Here is a 23116-nt window from a genome sequence, read left to right as displayed (position 1 = left end):
TCTTGAACAACTATTACCCTCGCGTTAATTGCCTCTCAACCAACTCTCTGATCGCATTAATGTGGAGGCGATGCCTAAACAGTAATGAAGCAGCCTTACAGCTACTGGTTAAAGGATCCAAGAAGTGTTGGATGGGACAAGAAGTGATTTCCCGAATCCAACCTACACGTGTGTGGTAAAGATGACACCAGCATGGTAGCATATAACGTAGAAGAATGCATTGAGAAAAAGGGATCGGAACTTCTGAACAAGTGACACTTAGAAGAAAACCTGATGAAATAAGAACTTAACTTGACAAAAGGAGAAATTGATCGTAGTATTTGTTGTGATCCATCTAGAAACGTTAAATTTAATCGTTTTTCCTTTTAAAGTTAATCTAGTTCTTTTTATATCTACGCTCTACAAATTTATTGTTTGGGTTTTTAGCGTTCGAACCCAATACAAGTTTTGAGGTCGCTACAAATTAAGTCCTTACACAAGTCATTACCCAAATTTGGTTGTTGCTTTTAGGAAGCCTTGGCTTGGCTGGTCTATTAGACATGTGGGTAGGCAATCTAAAATGATCTATACATGTTACTCCATTAATAAATATTGAAAGATGAGTGTCAATTCTTGAGTTTTGTTCTTTACTGGTTATTTTTTTATTAAACTACTCCTCATTCATCATTGTTAGCTCTCTCTCTCTATGTGTTTGTGTGGGGGCAAGTAAAATCACAAGAAATAAATGTCATGTGAATTTAGTACACAAGCAGTAATGCTCATTTAATTAAAGGTTTTGTAGGATGTGTTCATAATTCGACTAGTATGTTTAAGTCAGTGTACACTAAATGCTCTTTGGACAATGTATAGTGCTTTTATTTTTGGTTGGCTACATAAATCCTTCTTCTCCAATCAGCCCTATTTAGGGCCATATTTTGTTATATTTTTTATGATTATGCTTTTATTTCTTTTTAGACGACCGATATTATATTTAGGCCTCTCTTTAATGCCTTTAGCTCCTTGAATCTATAAATTGCCTTTTTTTTTTTTTTTTTACTTGATTTAAATGTTGAAAAGAAGGAATAAAAATTTATAATGATATTATAAAGAAAAAAATATTTTATGCAGTTTTCCTATAATGACTGTTGTGGTCATCTTTGAGTTCTATGCAGGTCAGTGTGTTTGTATACCATGCATATTGTAATGCATTTATAGTTTAATATGGTCCTTAAAAAGAGTTCCAAGTCTTCAAAAAAAAATTTGGCTGTTTTTGTATAATATTGCAGGCTATCTTAATGGTGGGAATTGAGTATACTCCAAAATCAGAAAGTTTCAGCCCTCTTTGTTCTATCAATGGTACATTTTTTTAAATTATGCTTTTTAGTGACAGCCATGTTTGACCCCTGAGAAAGTGTACAGGAAATGGGGAAAGATGATGAAAGCGTAAAAATCTCATACTTTACATTGTTATGGTTTTCAAAACAATTCAAACAAATTGAACTCACGTCAAAATCAATATATGTTGTCGTAGGCCTATTTACATTGTCAAGGGACAATATTTCTTTTAATCGAACGTTATGAACGATCAAAATGGTACTCTATATATATATATATATATATATATAAAATATATAAAAGCAGCCCCTCCCCCCTGACCTACTCAAAAATTCTCAAGCAATCTACATTTTACTTGTTATATGTATTAGCAAAATTCTCAAGCAACCTACTTTTTACTAGTTATATGTATTAGCAAAATTCTCAAGCAATCTACTTTTTACTAGTTATATGTATTAGCTTGTCAATAAGAAGACAATTTTACATTCACACAGCAACACTTTTATTACATAATAATGAGTCCAACCTAATAGTACAATTTTTTTTACACTACTTTGCAAACTAGGGCTGGAAAAAAATGATAGGACTGGGAAAAAATGATACTAAATAGGACTTTGAAAAAAAAAAAAAAGAGAACCATGTTTATGTGCCTACTTTAGCGCCTCAACAGTAGGTTTCCAATTTTAACAACTTTAAAAGGTAAAAATGTCTATACGAAATTTTAGAAGCATTCATGGCATTGAGTCGTGTATAGCCGTATACAACTTTATAAATATATTTTGTATAGCCATATGGTAGTTATTCATTATGAATTATTTGATATATATACCACTCCACATTGAAGAAATTAATATGAATAAAAAATTTAATGTTAGTCTAATGACTCTAATTTGTGAAAGTGTGTAGCTGAAATTTAATTCTTAAAAAAGTGATGCGTGAACAGGAAATCCCAAAAAAAAAGAAAGTCACGGTGTGTGAAGAGGAAATCAACATAATTAGTTTTTTTCATTTAAACACAAAAAGTAGTTGCTATTTTATTTTAATGTGAACTACAAATAGAAACCCCATTTACGTGTACTACAAACAGAGACCCCAACAGCTTAATCAACTTATAAATCTTAAAAAAAGTGGCGTGTGAGTAGGATATCCAAAGAAAGAAAAAGTCATGGTATTGGCCTGTGAAGAGGAAATCCAAAGAATTTAGTGTTTTATTTAAATATTAAAAGTAGTTGTTATTTTTCTTTAAGGTGTACTACAAACAGAAACCCCAACAACTCAATCAAATTATAAATTATAATAAGAAAATGATTAGATGAAGAATTTAACTTACAATCAAATTAAGATTTTTATCAACTTAGAAATTATAAGAGAAGAAGATAAGAACAAAAAAAAAATATATCATTTATTATCTTGTTTTTTAATTAAAAAGATAGACATTTTCAAAATTACCCTTAAACAAAGTTCAAAAAAAAAAAAAAATTGTTCAGAATGCTTGAATTTGGTAAGGGCATAATAGGAAACTCGGTAAATTAATGGATTTTAATTTTAGAAACATGATAAAAATTGGGAATATCTCAAAATGAAATACAAGGCCAACAATTTGAGACATAGGGTAATTGTAATCGTTGTCACTTCATCACATAATAATTTTTTTTTTTTAGATCAATAACACATCAATTTGATAGAAATAGATATTTACTCTTTTCTATTCCTATGAGAGAGGGGTATGAGTTTAAATTTCGTGAAAGAACCAAACAGATACAAGTTTGAGAAGGATATTGTATAAGATTTTTTAAAAAATCTAAGTTTTCATCATTAAAAATGGTCATATAATTGTTCTGTTAGATACATAAACAAGAAAGCTGATGAAATAGATAGATAATCAACAATACTCTTTTTTTAAAAAAAATTATAGAAACGGACAACGCTTATTTGAAACTGTGGGGCCAGGGAATTTGTGACCCTGACCCACTTTACATTAGGGCCCAAGGCCCGAGCCGAGGAGAGGCATTGCCGAGGACATCTAATGAAAGTCCAAATAGCCTTGAGACATAGCCGAGGATGATTCTATCCTTGGCCTTCCAAAGCATTCCTAAAAGAAAAGGCAAGAACGGTATAGGAACAGTTTACGGAAAAATCGAACACATCCATGTTGATGGAGAAAGGACCCTTGGACAATTTGGTAACAAAGAACAAAGGAAAGACTGTCATTTCTGCAATTAAAGACTCTGCGCCAAACAAAGCAATGCTTTTCAGCTTTTACAACCACCCCCAACCACTTTGGGTATGGGCTGATGGGACAAGTATAAGCCCTAAAAAGTTGAAACTACACGTGGACGTTGGAGGAAGGGTAAAGGCGAGTATAAAAAGAGAGGTAAGCAATCCAAAAAGAGGGGGCTGGGAAAAAGGCCAAGAACAAGAGCCTTCCAGGCCATGCCGAGGAGAAAGACTTTTTGAGCAAACATCTAGGACCATTAAGCTTCATGGACAAGATCCATGGACAACTTTAGCTCGTCTCTATGTAACCGCCATGAGCACCATGACTAACCTCGGTCCAGTGACCAAGACCTAGCCTTTCAAGCCTACGCTCTACAAATTATATTGTTTGGGCCTTTAACGTGCGAACCCAATACTATTTTGGGGTCGTTATAAATTGAATCCTTACAATTGCCGCCGTCTGTGGGAAAGGCTTGTGCGTTGGCATAGGCCGTGGATAGAGAAAGTCCCTCCATCACTTCCAGCAGCCCGTTGTTGTGCCCTAACATAAAGTCCCACTAGGGGCTACGTTTCGAAGTGTCAGTAGCGCGAACGGTTCTAGGGGCTTCCAACGTCAAATCAACGTCCCACACCTTGGCCGAGGGGCTAATCCCCCCAAATTTAAAGAAATATCTAAATTTTAGACAGAATCAAGGTATTGCATGGTCCTCGGACTCAAGCCTATGGGGAAACCAACTACTTAAAGAAATATCTAAGTTTTGGATAGAACCAAGGTATTGCATGGTCCTCGGACTCAAACCTATAGGGAAACCAACTACTTAAAGAAATATCTAAGTTTTAGACAAAACCAAGGTATTGCATGGTCCTCGGACTCAAACCTATGGGAAAACCAACTACTTAAAGAAATATCTAAGTTTTGAACAGAACCAAGGTATTGCATGATTCTCGAACTCAAACCTATGGGGAAACCAACTACTTAAAGAAATATCTAAGTTTTGGACAGAACCAAGGTATTGCATGGTCTTCGGACTCAAGCCTATGGAGAAACCAACTACGTAAAGAAATATCTAAATTTTGGACAAAACCAAGGTATTGCATGGTTCTCGGACTCAAACCTATGGGGAAACCAACTACTTAAAGAAATATCTAAGTTTTGGACAAAACCAAGGTATTGCATGATCCTCGGACTCAAGCCTATGGGAAAACCAACTATTTAAAGAAATATCTAAGTTTTGGATAGAATCAAGGTATTGTATGGTCCTCGGACTCAAACCTATGGGGAAACCAACTACTTAAAGAAATATCTAAGTTTTGGACAGAATCAAGGTATTGCATGGTCTTCGGACTCAAACCTACAGGAAAACCAACTACTTAAAGAAATATCTAAGTTTTGGACAGAACCAAGGTATTGCATGGTCCTCGGACTCAAGCCTATGGGGAGATTAGTCATTAGAAAATGGATTAAGTGTCAGACAGAATGGAAATCCCGTCCTGTCCTCAGATCCCCAACTTTAGGGAAACTAATGTAAACAAGTATTTAGGCCTGGTACGATCATACCTCGGTCCTCGGACCGGATGCCAAAAATGGTTAAAGTTATGAATGTTGTTAGGAACATGCAAAGTATCCTACTCCTCGGTGACTCTCTTTGATAGTTCATTTAGGGTTACCCATCCCCGGATGATCGCCTCATACGCAATACATAGCATTCAGCTGTTATCCCGGTTAGTCTTATATGCATAACCTTTTTCAGGTCGGCATTATTATGCCTGTTAATCTCAATGAATTCAAAATAATAGCTTTTTGTTAACAAGGGTTTCGGCTCTAAGTATCGTTCAGAATAAAATATATATATATATATATACCACATCCATTCACAATATAACTATTGCAGAAAAGAAAGAATACTTAGAATAAAATAAAGCCATCTTTTATTAATATAAAGAAATAGTACAGTGTACAATAAAGGGTTTAAGGAAGCCTATACCAGAAGCTAACTACAAAAGTAAAAAGAAAAGCAAAAAGGAAAAAGATACAAGGGAACGATGAATCCTTCAAAATTATGCTCTTATGGCGACTAAGTGTGTCAGGATGACCCCATTGGTGGAAGGGTGGAAGAGGCAGAAGAAGAAGTAGAAACCCCATTGCTGCCGCATCTAAAATCTGATGCGGCTAGCACCTGTTTCGGATTTTGGCTGAAGGAGGAGAAGGAGGCTTCTCCCCCGCCTTGTGAATGGGGAGAGCTATCTTGAGTCTCCGTCTCTCTTGCCCTGACCGCGCTATCTTAAGTCTTGGAGAGACCCAGTGCTTCTGGAGAGGGTGTGGTCCCTTCACCCCCACTTTTGCCTCAAACATATCACTCTCTAAGGCTTAAATTGCTCTGGTAATGAAAACTTTGAGCGCAGCTGGGGGTTTAGGAATTTGAAGAGACTGAAGGGTCTGTACGTAAAGGAAGTGACCTCCTAACTTGCTTCTTATATGGAAGGCAAGTCTCGTGGCATTGAATCTGTACAGATTTCCAAGAAAAGTTACAAACGAGATAATTTCCACTCAACTCCCAACGCCGTCTATAACCGTTGGATGGACATTGCCTCGTAAAAGGAGCTTATTAAAAACGTGTCTCGAACACTGAAACGGCAGAAGCGCGATGTGAGTAAAACTAAAGGAATGTCTCATGACCGGGAGCGTTTTCCAGGCAAACGAAAAGACACCGATATTAATGAAGGGTAAAGCCAGGCAAGCCATGATATAGGCCGACATTACCAAAACCCTCCTCCCCGACTAAGAGGTCGGGCAGCAGGATTTTGAGGGGCTATTATGGAGCCAGAGAATTTGTAACCCTGACCCACTTTACATTAAGGCCCAAGGCCCGAGCCGAGGAGAGGCATTGCCGAAGACATCTAATGAAAGTCCAAATAGTCTTGAGACATAGCCGAGAATGATTCTGTCCTCAGCCTTCCAAAGCACTCCTAAAAGAAAGGACAAGAATGGTATAGGAACAGTTTAGGGAAAAATTGAACACATCCACGTTGATGGAGAAAGAACCCTTGGACAATTTAGTGACAAAGAACAAAGGAAAGGCTGCCATTTCTGCAATTAAATACTCTGCGCCAGACAGAGCAATACTTTTTAGTTTTTACAACCACCCCCAACCACTTTAGGTATGGACTGATGGGACAAGTATCAGCCCTAGAAAGTTGAAACTACACGTACACGTGGACTTTGGAAGAAGGGTAAAGGCGAGTATAAAAAGAGAGGTAAGCAATCCAAAAAGAGGCGGCTGGGGAAAAAGGCCAAGAACAAGAGTCTCCCAGGCCATACCGAGGAGAAAGACTTCTTAAGCAAACATCTAGGAGCATTAAGCTTCATGGACAAGATCCATGGACAACTTTAGCTCATCTCTACGTAACCGCCATGAGCACCACGACTAACCTCGATCCGGTGACCAAGGCCTAGCCTTTCAAGCCCACGCTCTACAAATTATATTATTTGGGCCTTTAACGTGCGAACCCAATACTATCTTGGAGTCGTTACAAATTGAGTCCTTACAGAAACATTATTGACTAAAAACACTCAATATGTAAGCTTTAGAGACCAACGATGTTTGAGGTCATCTTTTTATAAATGCATTATCATTATTTCATCTCTTTAATAAAATTATGATTTTAAGCATCTACTTAAAAAAAAAATGAAGAAAAGATATTACAGCAACTTCAGTAAAATTCATTAATATACATATGAGTTCCATTTTCTCTAATTCCTCTTAATTTAAAAAGATTAAAAATGGGTTTATAAATTCTTTCATTTTGCATTCCATTCTATCTTATTTCCCTCTCCCAATCAAGCCGTAAATGTCAACACACATTGATTAAAAACCCTGGGAAGAGATGGGGGCGAACCCTTCGATCCATCCACCATGTTCTACTATAGAAAAGCAAGTCGTTTGTGAGCGCTGGAGTCATTTGCAGTCAAAGAGAAGGAAAATTTTGGGCTTTTGCCAAATGTGAATCGTGTGGTTTGTTTAGCATTTAGTCTCAAAGGTCTCCGCCATTTACTACGTCTTGAGCTTGAAGATTTGGGTTTTTGTAATGATAATACCTGTTACATTGTGATTGTATTGTGATTTGAGTTCTCAAAGACAATTTTGTCAATCGACATCTCGTTTGAGGTCTCAATTTTAGGGGAGGAAAATGGTGTCAGGGCTTAAATTTGAGCAGCGGGTGTCAACGGAGACTGGAAAGAGTACTGTAACAACCTCAGGTACTTGCAAGTAGTTGCAACGGCACCGGCTGCTACCAAGAAGACTTCAAAATTCTGAGGAGTTATCTCATTGTAAACATGAATGGATGATAGGCCGATATAAAAGAACAGATATCAGAATCTAAAATGACCCAAATATAATGAGTTGTAATTACATTTTGGAGAATTATAGGCACTTACATTTTAGACTTTTTAGTCTTTCTTTTCTTAAGAGATACATTAAACAGATTGTCATGCTAGCATATTGCAAATCTCGAACTTAATTGCGCCTAGAAAGCCCACTAATATAGGCATCTACAGCTCTAAAACAATGTCGTCTGCAACGTAGTATATGCATCCATAACCACAACTTTGGGCAGCATCATATAACCAAAAATTTTAGATCCAAAGTGGAAGTTGTAGAAAAGATAAAAATCTAGTTCCATTCATATTGTAGGAGAATCCCCTAAGGATGATAGGCTGGCAACCCATTTGAAAGAAGAACATGCCATATTTAAAACACTAAAAATAACAAAGTATCCCAAGTTGAGCAACATTAGAACCCTAGAGAATGCCTGTTAAAAATATCACCACCCTAACTTTCCAAAATTTCATTTCTTTAGGACAAACAGAACCGGGTTCTACAGTAGCTAATAAAGACTTGCTCACAAAAATCAATCTTACTGAATGGTTGCTACAAGTATCATTTAAATAAAGAACAAGCTGGGGTGAGGAGAGAGAGCAGACAGAGATGAGCCTGCCTTGACCCTATAAGCCTAAGACCTTGGCTTTTCCTTTTTCTCCTTAAAGAGAGCAAGCAGAGACACGCCAGATACCTTCACAACCTTAAACCTGACTCCAGGAATATCTCCCACAGCATGCCCCTTCCGTCCAAATCCTGCAATCAACACCTCATCCTGCACCAAACAAACCAGTCATTATTAAGCCTGAGCATACAGAGAAGAGAAAGAGATAGTCACTGCACTTTATGATATTTCACACAAAATCCTCTTTCATATGCCCTTGGGCCATGTGTTCTGCAAGATCCTATGTATTGAAAAGAAAAATGAACTTGCCCTTTTACCTATTACTTTTAAGGCTCACAAGTAGTTTCCACCACAGAACATTAATTTCATATTGAGATTATACTTTCACAGAACCTAACCGAATGCCCCAACTACACACACAAGTTCAATTTGAAAGGATTTGGTTATTGCTTAGCTAGGTGCTTGTTGTCAAAGTTTAAAATGATATTTAAGATTAAATTGTCGAAATATGTTCACTCATACATACATGAAGAAATAAATTCTAGGATACAAAATAACTTTAAATAATTTAGGGGTACTAGGACTCAAAAAACTTTCACATGTTCAGCCTGTTATTTATTTATTTAATTTGAAGAACTTTCCACCTCTACAAATATTCAAACTTACATTCTCCTCGATGTAATTCAAGCAACCATCATTAGGCACGAAAGCAGCAATCTTCTTTCCATTTTTGATCAGCTGAACACGAGCACATTTCCTTATAGCAGAGTTAGGCTGCTTAGCCTCAATACCACTGCATCACATCATTAAACCGTTAGTCCCAATTGTACACTGGTGTCATCCACAGAAACATTTCACAGATCAAGATAAAGAAAGAAGATTCAATCTTACATCTTTTCTAGAACAATGCCCTTTGCATGGGATGAACCAGCAAATGGTTTTTTCCACTCATTTCCCAAATGGGACTTCTTATATGACTTGTCAGCCCACCTCTGCCTTCTACGGTGGGACTTGAGCTTACGCCCGGCTCCCATTCCACGAGTCTTCCTGCACAGCATTCACATGTAATTTCAAATCAATAAACCCACCCATCATCAAAACACCATATACCAAAATACCCACATTGGCTTCAAATTTCAGCTTCAACCCTATTCACATCCTCACTGTCCTATGCACACAAACTAATATTGAATACCCCTTGAAACACTAAAACCCACATAACTAATATTCAACATTGCTTTTTAAATTTTTCAGGATTTATTGATTCATAGAACATCAAAAGCAATATATAACATATGGGTACTGTAAAATCAAGCTAAAGATATTGCTAGCTAGTTTTTCCAAAGCTATGAATATAAAATAAATCAGGAAACAAGAAATTAAATACTTCAAAGCAAAAAACCAGATCTCATACAAATGAATATATAAACAACTAAAATTAACATTGTAACAAATTATTCAAAAAAAAGGCAAAAACAGCATCGTGAGGATCGGAGAAGAGAAAAAAAGATTACCCCATGATTGCGGTGTGAGAGTTTCGTTTGAATGAAGATTGAGAGTTCGAATAGAGAGGAGGTGCCGCCTTGTGAAACCCAAAACCCTAGAAATCGTATAAGTGCATCTATTTATATATAGGACTGTTTGGACTTTGGCTGCTTAAGTTAATTTTCTTTGACGGAAATGGTGTTGTGTTATGTGAAATATTACGGATTTGTCCCCAGAGGGATCAAGTATGAAGTATGTGTATCACTGTCTCTGATGTATCCAACGGCTGGGAATTTGGAATTTTTTTACTTTTGGGGAAATTACGGCCTTTGGATGGGGTCAAATAAAAAATTTTAAAATATATATGCTTTTAACAAATCAAAACATAAATTGAAAAGGAAAAAGAAGAGAGGCATATGTCTAAATTAAACTACCCATTATAATTCAAAACTAAGGTTTCACAAGAATAGAATGGTCTTTTGATGGGTTGGGGCCTTGAAAGTAGGTAAACAAACATAGAAGTGGTTTTTATTTTTGCTGAAACTGAAAATTGAAACTGAAAACATTGTAGCAAAATAATTTTTAAATGTGTAAATAGTGTCGTGAGACCCATTTTTAATAAAAAAGTTACTGAAAAGTGAAATTTGTAAATCCATAAACAATACACGAGTATACTATCCACGCACTAAAAGTCAACAAAACCGGCTTTAAAAAAATAATAATAATAAATAAAGGGCTGAAACGCAGACGCACTGCGTTTCAGCTCAATCCAAATGCTACCAAAAATTCATACGGATTACACAGGTCATTACAAACCCGTTAGGTTTTTCCAAGTCTTGTCAGTAAATAATTCATTTAAACACCTAAACCAGTCTATATGTCAAGTCATCTACTTTAATAACTATGATATTTATTATTTTCCCTCTATGTGGTTTCCATACTTGTTTAGGATCCACACTATGAGAGGACTAGAGGAGTACTAATAACATGCATAATATATGTAGGGTTGTAAATGAATGAGTATAGCATAGTATTACAAGTTTATGATTTGTTTAGAACACGAGCTGGGCTCAATACCAAATTAGATTATATGTCCAAACTTTAGTCATTTTCTTATTGAATAAATTTGAACTTGTGTCACAAGTTACTTGAGTTAATCAGGTAGACTAATTTTTTTTGTTTATGAAAATATACAAAATGGAGTTACCAATCTTGTATTATTAGAAATTTTACTACAAAATGGACCATTTATATTATCAATAAATTTTAAATGATATTTTGATATCTTATGAACTTATTTATAGACTTGCACAATCCAATCTCCATTCTCCAGTCAATATAAGTATATTTTTATATATGTACGCATATACACATATATCATTATACATACTTAAATCAAGTTCATATTCACGAGCTATTTCACATTTAAAATATATCACATTAACATGCGATATTATATGTTGAGGATATCACATATTAAAAATATATGACATTAACATGAGATATTATATGTTGAGGATATCTCATGCATTGGTTGTATATCATATTATGTGTTGAGGATGTCTCATAATTATAAGATTTATATATTTTTATAATTATATGATTAAATATCATAAGTTGTGTTGTGGATCTCTAGTAATTATAAGGTTTATATATTTTAATAATTATGTGATTACATATTATAAGTAATGCAGGGATCAAAAGTATATTACCAATGTTGAAAAGTTTTTAAGTATTAATACTCTGAAAAAAGAAAGAATTGGCTGAAAAAGTTCTATTTTATGACTCAACCAAATTTATTCTCAAACTTTAAAATAAGTACCAGTGCGGTGCATGGTAAGGCTACTTCGTTAAGCCACGCCAAGGAATCAAGAACTCCAAATAAATCATTTTTAATGAGCAAAATTGACCATGCAAAATGAACCAGAAGCCAGGCTACCGTTCCGGATTAGGCACTAACCAAGAAAAGGTTCAATTCATTCATTTGTATTTGAATTTTTTTCAATCAACCCGCAAAATAGTCTTAATCACGACGAGTGTTTGAGAAGCTTTTTTTTTTTTTTTTGGGGGGGTGGGGGGGACCTATCTTCTCGCTTTGTACACCAACAATTGTATCATTTCAGCTAACAGGTCAAGAAAAATACTTCCAAGTTCCAACAAATCCACCCCTTGCCTTTCATTATACCCAAGAATAATACTGCAGTTACCATTGGCAATCAATCAAAACATATAGAAACTATATGCTAAAAACTGAAAGATGACAATACTACACGAACAAAATTGGTCAAATTATTGTAAATTATAAACAAACAAGTAGTCTCTGATCCCAAATTAAATTAAGCATACAATGATATGAAAAAACCACATAAGTTGCTAACTCTTTTTCAAACATCAACGATCCTACTAAACAAGTACATGTCACATATGATTCCCAGTACATCATCAACCTCTTTCACATTATCCTACCAACACATAAAGAGCATATATGATTCCTGGTATGTACCCCAATATTGTCAGCAACAAGTCTATCCAAAACTCCACCTGCATTTTCAGCAATCCAAAAAAAACAAGTTAATGAAATTAACCATAGAGAACTTACACACACACATATAACATAAATGTTAAGGAAAATTTGGTGTTTATTAGAAGAGTTTAAGTTAATTACTTCACAGCCATAACGAAGGAAAACCCCAACAGGTGGTAGGAGTATTGCTAGAATAACTTCTATGAAAGTTTCTGAACCCATGAATTTTTTTGCTTGAATTTGAAGGAGGAGGCTGGACCTGGATGAGCTGAATTTAACAGTAATAATAATGCTGAAGCAATGGTAGATATAAGGCTCAAATCGTGTTAAAAAAATACAAAATCAGCTAGGATAGGTGTCACAGTTAAGGGGTCGAGAGTGCCACGTTAGTGAGGATACTTTGCGACGTGTAACTTTTCTACCAATATTATAGTGTTTTCCTTCTGACTCGTATTAAAAATTGTTGTATCTGATCCATGAGATCCTCACCACATTACTTTATTGTAAGAATGCTGTATAATTACTTTACACTGATAATCTAAGTAATCTTTGTTATAAGTACATGTGTATTTGCTCAATCTTCTTTACCAATAAGGTATCTTATGCATCCAGTATATGCAATACCTCTCTTATAATATGTGGGATTCATGTAGGGGTGGCAATTCGTGTTCGCGGGTCAGGTTTGTGTCATGTCGAGCCATTAGTATTCGACTATATGAGTTGACCCAAATCCGACTTGTTTAGTAAACGTATCAGAAATCTTCAACCCAAACACGACTTGTTTATTAAACAAGTTGACCCGACCCAACACTTTTAACTCGTTTAATTAACAAGTCATGTAAAGGTTAATACAAATGACTCATTTAATAACCTATTTGATTAATAGGTCATAATCATACCAAACCTATATAATTTTTTATTAATTACCATATATGTAAAATTAAAATACAATTATAATTATAAATATAGTAATAAACATATAAAAATAACCATTAATTAAGCAATAATATCAAAATAACTAATATTTTTATAAGTTAAATGGGTCAAATGGATTCGCATGTTAAACACGAACACGACCTGTTTATTAAATGGGTTAACTGTATCAACCCGAATATGATCCAAACCCGTTTAGCCTCAACTCATAACTTGTTTATAAACGGGTTAGTCATATCGGGTTCACAAATCGTGTCAGATTTTGCCACCCTTAGATTCATGTGTATAGAATTCACATGTTATGAGAGAGAGAATATATATACTATATACATGAAATAATTATTGTTCTTTCACTAGGGTGGCAATGGATCTGGTTGAGTTTAATGAGCATTTTGATTTATCTTATGTAATAGTAAAAGCTTGAAATTTTTAAATGGGTTCCAGTTTAAAGTTCTAAATTTGTTAAGGTCTGAAAATGGTTTGGGGTACTTGAATATGACTTAATTATGTAATATTTAAATTAATAAAATACCCCATTCTTAATTTTATTTACACAAAATTAGGATATCTATAACAAAAATAAGTTTGCCTATCTTTTTTCCTCCCTTAAAATGTTGTTTAATTTCGAATAAAAGTAATTCTTTATTCTTATTTTAGATAAATAATGTTTTAGATGTTTAATTTTAGAGTAACCTTATCTAATCTAACTTGTTCGACTTTGATTGGTGGTTGGATAAACGAACTGCTTTGGGATGTTCTAGGCTTTACAAATATAAATAAAATTCCTAAATTTAATATGATTTAGATATTTAATATTTTAGAGGGGTTGAGTTTAGAAATACATTTTTGTCCCAAATCTGACTTTGTATGAATTTTTAAATCTCCAAATTTTGCACTCTAAAACTCTCAAAAAATCATGAGAAGTATGATGTGTTAGATTATCTCCTGTTATTCAAAGATAATATAGATCATTTTTCCTCTTTCGTGTTCGATTGAGAGGAAGTGGAAAATTTAAGAGACTGCTTTTCCTTGCTTTGTTTACTCACCCAGTATAGCATTTAAAAAACTTTGCTTGCACTGTCTGTTTCTCCTTTTATTTAGTGCTTAATAAACTTGAATGGAGTTCTATTTTAGATCAACACTAAACTAATTTTGTTTTTGGCAATTTTCATTTTTGGTGGAACAAAGGGACTCTGCATCATTGATCAACATGATCTTGTGCAACCTATGAATCAAAGCAAAAGCCAGTCGAAACAGCTATAATTAGTACAGCATGCAAAAGCAAAACAACTAGTACTAGTCACCAAGTGATATGCATAATCTTTCAGCATGCTATGCTTGATTCATCCCAGCACAGGCAAGTTTAACCTACACCAACCATAGCAGCATTATACAAAAGCTTGGGTCAGTAAGAAATCCAAGCCAATAGCCGCTGTGGTCGTCTAGCAATTCTTACCAATCTTAATCCAACCGAAGCCAATTCTAAATCTAGTCTACGGCTCCCCAAGAGAAACCAGTACCATTTGCCAAACTAGTAAACATCCAAAGCCATACTCTATATGATTAATTATATAATCCTTTTCAAATTTGGTGTTGGGAAGATGAGGCCATTATATGTAAATTCAAGTTGAGGTTGTATAGTTTACTCTGTAAATATTCAAATACAATCACCAGAATTATTAGACTGGGCTGAATATCGACAAACACACACTTACACAAAAAGATCAGCCCAAGAAATTTAAAAAATAACCTATGTACATTGAAATTATTTATGCCATTGTAATGTCAAAGATAATGATGCATCTGTGCCTCTCTGAGGCACCTGACATTGATAATACAAAGAGGTAGTATGTTAGCCAAGGCAATCCCAACCCTTAAAACTAAGTTATTATATTCATTCAGATAATGAATAAACTTACCCTGCTGATTTGTTGCCACCAAATAGCATCATTTTTAAAAGATAAGTTCCTTTATTTTGCTTACTGTAGCTACGCATTATAAAGTTGAGAAACTCTTTTCCCTAATTTTCACCTATTCACAGAAAAAAAAGGGAAATGAAAACAAGCAGATTGAAATGAGACAGTTGCAGTTTCAAACAAATTCTTGAAATTCTAAAGACATTGTGTCTAAGGAGTAAGGTTTCATGATTGCCTCTTAAAAACAGAAACTAATTGCAAGCTCCAAGCAATATTTAGCTTGGAAAATTACACTTATAACTTTGAGATGGCCCCCTCACTTGAAAGCAAACCTTATTAATGGGTTATTAAGAATTCATAATTGCAAACATAATTTTTTTTTAAAATAATAAAACTTCATTCAATGAAAGTAATCAACTACAAAGAGCCAAAGCACACATAAAATTAAACATCATAATGTGGATAGTTTCTTTCAAAATGCCCTTCAAGAACCACAAAGTCATTTATATGATTACATCAAGAAAAGTGAGTTCGTGAAACTCTCTCTGTCCTTATTTTTAACATCAAAGTTATAAATTTGTTCATTATTCACCAGCCAGCACAAACAACACAACTGAGCTTCTCTGTTTCAAGGGTAGAAAACAATGTATAAAATCTCAGATCGACTTGGTTGGGAGCAGATGAGTTCAAAGTGAATCGAAATATGCAACAACCAAGTAATCATACTACAACAAAAGCAACTATTCTCAAAGAAATTATTAAAGATGAATGGTATGAAAATTGAAAAATAACATAAGAACCAGAGCATCACGGCTGATAGACGTCAGGAAGCTGAAGACCAACGCTTGCTGCAGATTTTCCCAATACTCTTTTCATTTCTTCTGATCTATCCACAGCAATGTTGTAAGAGAACAGTAGGTCCTGCCACAATCAACATTAGAGTTAAAAATAGAATATTATGTTATAATTTTCTTCTATAATAAAAGTTAAATTGTTAAATGGAAAAACAGAAATATTATTCAGACAAAACTGAATTCATAGCTCCGTAGCAAAAAGAAGATAACCAAGAAAAGTACTACATCATATTCACACCATTAACAAAATTAGCCCTTCACCCAATGAGCTCTCACTCAAATGGCACTTCTTCCTCCCATAAGAATGGACAAAGAGTAAGGTCATAGTTTCAAAACCTAATAAGTACACCAACCTCACCACCCCCACCCCCCCAACCAAAAAAAAAAGGCTACACAAAACTGTATCAAATACTTCTACTGTTACAAGCACAGCACCCTTTGAAAATGAACAGTGTTTTATTTTAAAAAAAGTGTGATGAAATGGAGAAAGTGTGTGCCTTGTGATGGTGGACGCTATTAAGTAGAAGGGTGTAGTCATGAGCGAGCTTGATTTTCTGGTGGACAGATGAAGGGTCCGAAAGCGTGGAGTTGTTTCGGAACTCATTGGTTACATATTCTTTGAAACGCTTCTTGCCATCCTCCTTGGGAATGTGCTTCTTGACAGCTTTGAGAAGCTCCCTATACACCTTGGCAGCTTGCAATGCTTCAGAGCTGCTCATTCTCCAATCCAATACTTACTTCTCTCCTTCTTCCTGCGTCACAATACAAAGCATTCTCATTAATACTAACAAAAAGAAAATAAGCTCCAACAAAATTGTAAGAGTAATAAAATGCCCCTAAACATGATGCTTGTATACATGCCAAAACTTTCAAAATGATCCAAAACCAAATTCATTGAATTAAATCATCCAACCTAATACTATTACATTTTTATATCCTAGTAGAAATAAACCATTGATTTCAACTATTTTGGTTGAAGAAATTCTCCAACCACTATGGAGCCTAGCATTCTTTCAACAATAATGAATGAGCTAGTTTTTCATTCTGTATTAGATGGTTAAATGCAGAAGAGCCTCGTCAAACCCTTTTAATCTTCATGACTTCTTCATAATAAATCTACTAGAGCATCTGAACCCTCTATCATCTTGAGTCACTTTTACCAAATCCACCAATCAAGGCCACGGTCTCCCGTTCCCCAAAACTAACAAAAAGTGGATTGCAAATAAACCTGGCTTAAGAAAGCCAAAATTCAATAACTCAGCCTTAAGAATACAGTGTAGCAGCCAGTTTCAAAAGATTCAAGACACAGCATGACATGCCCATTTAATAACAAAGAGATAAGAGTGGGAAACATAAACACAAAACTAAGTATGTTTTATGCTGATTATCACATAAGCCCATCAGTCACAGAAACAAAAACAAAAATGTATTACAATAATTTCACAGTGACATTTTATCAAATGGGTGGTAGGCTAAGCATGATATAAATGAAACATCATTAAAAATTGACTAAAACAATCATAAAAAAAGCCAAACTATTATTAAACAAAATGTAACATATCTGAGACTAAAATGAGACCTTAACCCACTTCTTATTATTGTGAAGTTCAAAAGAAACTGAATTCAAAAAACCCAGAAAAAGAGATTGATTGCAATTAACTATGTTAACAAACAGGACCCAAAAAAAGGGACAACGATTTACAATCACACGTAGAAAAACCTATAATTGCAAAACAAATTGAATTTACCTGGATAGTAATGTGGGAATCTGATGAAGAACGGTCGGAATTGCTAACTACTGGAAGAACGAGAGAGTGAGTGTTTGAATGAAAACGACGTCGTTTTTGCGTACGAACGACTCTCAACACTTTTGAGGTGCTAAAATATTAGGTTATATTTGATAACTGATTTTTTCCTTTATTTTCTGTTTTTAAAAAAAAATTTATTTTTAAAATTAAAAAATTTATTTGGCAATTTAGAATAGATAGAAAATAAAAATTGTTTTCAAAACTCAATTTGTGAAGAAAACTAAAAATATGTCAAAAGTTGTTTTCAGTTTCTAATTTTTAAAAGTCAATGAAAATATGTAATTAATTTAATGAATTTGTCTCGTTTAATAAATTAGCATTAAAGTTTCAAATCCTAGTAATAACATATTTTAGTAATTTCTATTTTTTTCTTCAAAAAATTATTTTTTAATTTCATCTAACCAAGCATGTTTTTTATTTTAAAAATACAAGAAAAAATTTTTTTCTTTATATTTCTAAAAACAAGTTTTTAAAAATAGAAAATAAAAACTGTTACTAAACATAACCTTATTTTCTAAATCAAGTATGTTATTTATTTATTTTATTATATACTTATGTAAGGACACGGTTATTTAACGACCCAAGAACGACATTGGGCTCATACGTAAAGGGCCCTAACAATATGATTTGTAGAGAAGTGGGCTTAAAAGGCAGGGCCTTGGTCACCGGTCAGCGATTTAGTCGTGATTTTTATGGGAGCTTTTACATGGTTGGATTTGGCTTGACTGGCTAAGCATTCCATTGGTATGGGATGTAGGATTTAGGTCCTCGGATTTGATCCGAGGAGCCTAGTATCCTCCCCCTTCTCCCTTTTTGTAGGATTTTTTATCCTCCTTCCCCGAGGGGTCCCTTTTCCCTCCGTTCTTTCCCCCTTTTATACTAGTGATCACCTCCCTTTTAGTGTTCACGTGCCAGTTTCACTTTCTGGGGCACAGACCTATCCTATCGACCCATACCTCGAGTGGTTAGAGGTAGTTGGGAAAATTAAATAGCATGGTTTGGAGTATGGGCCTGTCAGATGCAGGATTCTGTACTACCATATTGGCAGCTTTCTCCCTTGTCCTGCTCCTGTACTGAGTTTGTCATTTTCTTCGGGTGTTTTGTAAGGTGCTGAGCATAAGATCGTCCTCGGCAATATCCTTGTGCCTCTTTTGGGCTTTCATTATGCATTCTCGGTAATAGCTCTCCTCGGCTTAGGCCTTGGGCCCTAATGTAGAGTGGGCCTGGGCCACAAATTCTCTGGTCCCACAATAGCCCCTCAAAATCCTGCTGCCCGACTTTTAGTTGGAGAGGAGGGTTTTGGTGATGTTGGGCCCACATCACGGCTTGCTCAAATTCTGTACTTTACTAATGTTTGTGTTTTTCCATTTGCATGGGAGATGTGCCGAATTAAGAGGCGTCCCTTTATTTTTTACTCATGCGGTGTCCTTTGACGTTTCAGTACTCGAGGCGTGCCTTTACGAGGATCTTCAAATCTTATGGTTGCGGATGGTGTTGGAAATCGAGCCAAAACTGCCTTGTCCGTAGCATTCCTTGGAAACCTGCATAAATTAAATGCCACCACCTTACCCTTTATATAAGTAGGATAGAAGGTTATTCCCCTTACATATAAACCCTTCGGCTCCCTTCAAAATCATAATCCTTCAGCTATAATCACAGTCTCCATATCCAATGCTATCCACCCTTAATGCAATATGTTTGGGGCACGGGCGGGGGTGAAGGAACTACACACGCCACAGAGGCACCGGGTCATTTCGAGACTCAAGGTGGTGCGGTCTGGACAGGGGAGGCACAGATTCAAGATAATCTTCCGTTTGGACAAGGGGGGGAGTGGTATCTCTGCCTCTTTCAGTCAAAATCCGAAGCAGGTATTGGTCACATCAGATTCTTGGTGCGTCAAAAGTAAGGTTTTCCGCCATCAGCGCCGTCTGCTCTATCGCAGGCGTGGCTAACATGGAGGCTCATCAACTTCCGGCTCCCTGCACCTTTTCTTCAACGGTGCTAGCTCCATGTTGCCAAGTTATGGGCATGTAAAAGTATTGAGGAATGGTTTCCGTAGACAACGAGCTGGAACTGCTACATCTCTCTTCTCTGCGCCTCTTCCTCTGTTTTTTCCTCATTTCCTTGTATTTTTTCTTTTTGCTTATGTAGTTGCTTATGTAGTTAGTCTTCAGTACGAGAATATTCAAGCTCTTTCATTGTACGTTGTACTATTTCTTTGTCTTAATAAAAGATGGATCTGTTTCCTTCTAAATACTTTTCTTTTATGCAGCAATTACTTTGTGAATGGGGTATTACATGTGTATTTTCCTTTAATGATACTTAGAGCAGGAAACCTTGAAACAGAAAGCTACTAATTTAAACTTATCGACATTATCAAGTACAATAATGTTAACTCACAGTAGACTAAACTTATGAGACTAACCGAGATAACAGCTGAGTGCTCCGTAATGCATGTGAGGCAACCGTCCGAGAACGATGAACTCAAAATAAACCATCCGAGAGGGTTGCCGAGCAGTGAGGGACTTTGGTCGTATTTTGATAGCACCTGGCCCTATCACAATCGCATCAGTTCCCCTAGCATTGAGGATCCAAGGGTAGACTGGGGATTCCATTCAGTCTAGGGACTGACCTAACTATTAATGGGTAATTCCTCTCCGGGGTGGAGTCTAAGGGCCACATAACGTCCAGGTTGTGTCCAAAACTCGTATTGTCTCTTCTAAGTAGTTGGTTTCCCCAGAGGCTTGAGTCCGAGGACCATACAAGGCCTTGGTTCTGTTCAAAACTTGTCTTTTTTTTGTTAAGTAGTTGGTTTCCCCACAGGCTTGAGTCCGAGGACCATACAAGGCCTTGGTTCTGTCCAAAACTTGTTTTTTTTTGTTAAGTAGTTGGTTTCCCCACAGGCTTGAGTCCGAGGACCATACAAGGCCTTGGTTCTGTCCAAAACTTGTCTTTTTTCTATTAAGTAGTTGGTTTCCCCATAGGCTTGAGTCCGAGGACCATACAAGGCCTTGGTTCTATCCAAAACTTGTCTTTTTTCTTATTTTCGAAGATTGACCCCTCGGCCAAGGTGGGAGGCGTTAGCTGATGTTGGAAGCCCCTAGAGCTGCTCGTGCCATTGATACTACGAGGCATAGCCCCTAGCAGAAATTTATGTCGGAGCAATGACAGCGTGCTGCTGGAAATGAAGGAGCTTTCTCCGGCCCTTGCTTGACAGAGGCTTGACTCCACCGCCACCTGTGCCAACGCGCAAGCCTTTCCCACAGACGGCGCCAATTGTAAGGACACGGTTATTTAACGACCCAAGAACGACATTGGGCTCATACGTAAAGGGCGCTAACAATATGATTTGTAGAGAAGTGGGCTTGAAAGGCAGGGCCTTGGTCACCGGTCAGCGATTTAGTCGTGATTTTTATGGGAGCTTTTACATGGTTGGATTTGGCTTGACTGGCTAAGCATTCCATTGGTATAGGATGTAGAATTTAGGTCCTCGGATTTGATCCGAAGAGCCTAGTATCCTCCCCCTTCTCCCTTTTTGTAGGATTTTTTATCCTCCTTCCCCGGGGGGTCCCCTTTTCCCTCCGTTCTTTCCCCATTTTATACTAGTGATCACCTCCCTTTTAGTGTTCACATGCCAGTTTCACTTTCTGGGGCGCAGACCTATCCTATCAACCCATACCTCGAGTGGTTGAAGGTAGTTGGGAAAGTTAAATAGCATGGTTTGGAGTATGGGCCTGTCAGATGCAGGATTCTGTACTACCATATTGGTAGCTTTCTCCCTTGTCCTGCTCCTGTACTGAGTTTGTCCTTTTCTTCGAGTGTTTTGTAAGGTGCTGAGCATAAGATCGTACTCGGCAATATCCTTGTGCCTCTTTTGGGCTTTCATTATGCGTCCTCGGCAATAGCTCTCCTCGGCTTAGGCCTTGGGCCCTAATGTAGAGTGAGCCTGGGCCACAAAATCTCTGGCCCCACAACTTAAAATGGTTTTCTTTCTTTTTTTTCTTTTAAAAAAAAAAAAAAACCTTTAAAAGGTTTGTTTTTTGTTCATAAATTATTAGAAATGTTTCATTACCTCTCTTTACACTTTAAGAAAATAATTTTTTATCACTAAATTATTGAAAAAAAAAAAAGTTTCACTCCCTCTCCAATACGACAAAACAAGGGATTGGAATCTATTTAACAATTAAAGCTATTCATCGTACAATTATAAAATATAAAATAATGGCTAATTTTTTTTTTTTTGGTGGGAGGGCAGAACAAAACTACACCAATAATGGCTGAAATTAAAAGTTAAAAAAATCTTGCTTTTAATTTCAACCATTGGATTAGATAATTTTGTAACCTTTCAACTTTAAATTTTTCATCTTTTTAAATTTCTATCCCACGACAAAGGGCAATTGCATGGTGCACCGAATCCAAATCCAAAAAACAAAGTGGAAAATGTATTGTCGATGAAATTGGTTTGAAACTCTGGGCCAATTGAGTATTAGGCTAGTGAAACTCTTCTAAAACTAGAATCCACTTTTGAGTGAATTTCAAATGAACATTTCAGCCTAACAATTTAGTTTTTTGCTCAAAATTGGGTCAATCGAGTTTGAAACGAAATTATGCAAAATATTGATTTCTACATAATTTATGACCAAGAGTTACACCACTTGACATTTTCGCAAACATTGGGAGATTGTTTCTAATAAATATAACACTCTACTTTGTGACTTTTCATGGTCTATATATATGGTTTAAATTCTCATTCTTTATATAGAACAAAACATTATTTTCTCTTAGAAATACACAAATTTTCGTGGGTATTAGTTATATAATGGGGACAAATTTGAAACAATCCTTTTAGTAACATTTGTGTGAGGGCGAATATTGTCTAATGACAAAATTAATCATGCCTCTAAGCCATTGAAAATTTTTGTTTGTTCATTAAATTTTCTTGTTTCTTTTATTGTTAATCCCGCTCTAACACAAGTATGGATATCCTAACCTATATCGATGTACTAATCTATCATGGGATAATTATTTATATAAAAAAAAAAGGTTTAGACCTAAACATTT

The 23116-nt window shown here is 35.7% G+C and overlaps 3 protein-coding genes across 3 annotated transcripts; all 3 read right to left on the bottom strand.

Moving 5' to 3' along the window:
• Nucleotides 1-8346: 8346 nt before the first annotated feature.
• Nucleotides 8347-10213, bottom strand: LOC126697322 (40S ribosomal protein S23). The gene is made up of 4 exons (XM_050394269.1): nucleotides 10050-10213; nucleotides 9427-9582; nucleotides 9202-9328; nucleotides 8347-8685 (listed from the first exon to the last, which is right to left on the bottom strand). The coding sequence occupies exons 1-4, from the start codon at nucleotides 10052-10054 to the stop codon at nucleotides 8545-8547; spliced, it is 429 nt and encodes a 142-aa protein (XP_050250226.1). The 5' UTR covers nucleotides 10055-10213; the 3' UTR covers nucleotides 8347-8544.
• A 2138-nt stretch (nucleotides 10214-12351) lies between these two features.
• On the bottom strand, nucleotides 12352-12791 carry LOC126694115 (low temperature-induced protein lt101.2). Its single transcript, XM_050390178.1, has 2 exons — nucleotides 12686-12791; nucleotides 12352-12561 (listed from the first exon to the last, which is right to left on the bottom strand). Exons 1-2 carry the CDS (start codon nucleotides 12764-12766, stop codon nucleotides 12478-12480), a joined length of 165 nt encoding a protein of 54 aa, XP_050246135.1. The 5' UTR covers nucleotides 12767-12791; the 3' UTR covers nucleotides 12352-12477.
• A 3046-nt stretch (nucleotides 12792-15837) lies between these two features.
• Nucleotides 15838-18131, bottom strand: LOC126697321 (uncharacterized). Its single transcript, XM_050394268.1, has 3 exons — nucleotides 17996-18131; nucleotides 16745-16999; nucleotides 15838-16314 (listed from the first exon to the last, which is right to left on the bottom strand). The coding sequence occupies exons 2-3, from the start codon at nucleotides 16964-16966 to the stop codon at nucleotides 16201-16203; spliced, it is 336 nt and encodes a 111-aa protein (XP_050250225.1). The 5' UTR covers nucleotides 16967-16999; nucleotides 17996-18131; the 3' UTR covers nucleotides 15838-16200.
• Between the last annotated feature and the right edge of the window lie 4985 nt (nucleotides 18132-23116).

The sequence above is a fragment of the Quercus robur genome, chromosome 8 (assembly GCF_932294415.1).
Source record: "Quercus robur chromosome 8, dhQueRobu3.1, whole genome shotgun sequence".
NCBI lineage: Eukaryota > Viridiplantae > Streptophyta > Magnoliopsida > Fagales > Fagaceae > Quercus > Quercus robur.
This window is presented reverse-complemented; position numbering and strand designations above follow the sequence as displayed.

Bases quoted from the DNA above. Each gene is read 5' to 3' on its own strand.
- LOC126697322 (XM_050394269.1), bottom strand. The intron at 9,329-9,426 runs GTAAGATTGAAT...GATGTGATGCAG, and splicing joins GGCATTGTTCTAGAAAAGAT to TGGTATTGAGGCTAAGCAGC. The intron at 8,686-9,201 runs GTAAGTTTGAAT...TGTTTGGTGCAG, and splicing joins TGAATTACATCGAGGAGAAT to GATGAGGTGTTGATTGCAGG.
- LOC126694115 (XM_050390178.1), bottom strand. From the start codon at position 12,766: ATGGGTTCAGAAACTTTCATAGAAGTTATTCTAGCAATACTCCTACCA. The intron at 12,562-12,685 runs GTAATTAACTTA...CTGAAAATGCAG, and splicing joins TCCTTCGTTATGGCTGTGAA to GTGGAGTTTTGGATAGACTT.
- LOC126697321 (XM_050394268.1), bottom strand. From the start codon at position 16,966: ATGAGCAGCTCTGAAGCATTGCAAGCTGCCAAGGTGTATAGGGAGCTT. The intron at 16,315-16,744 runs GCACACACTTTC...TGATTGTGGCAG, and splicing joins ATAGCGTCCACCATCACAAG to GACCTACTGTTCTCTTACAA.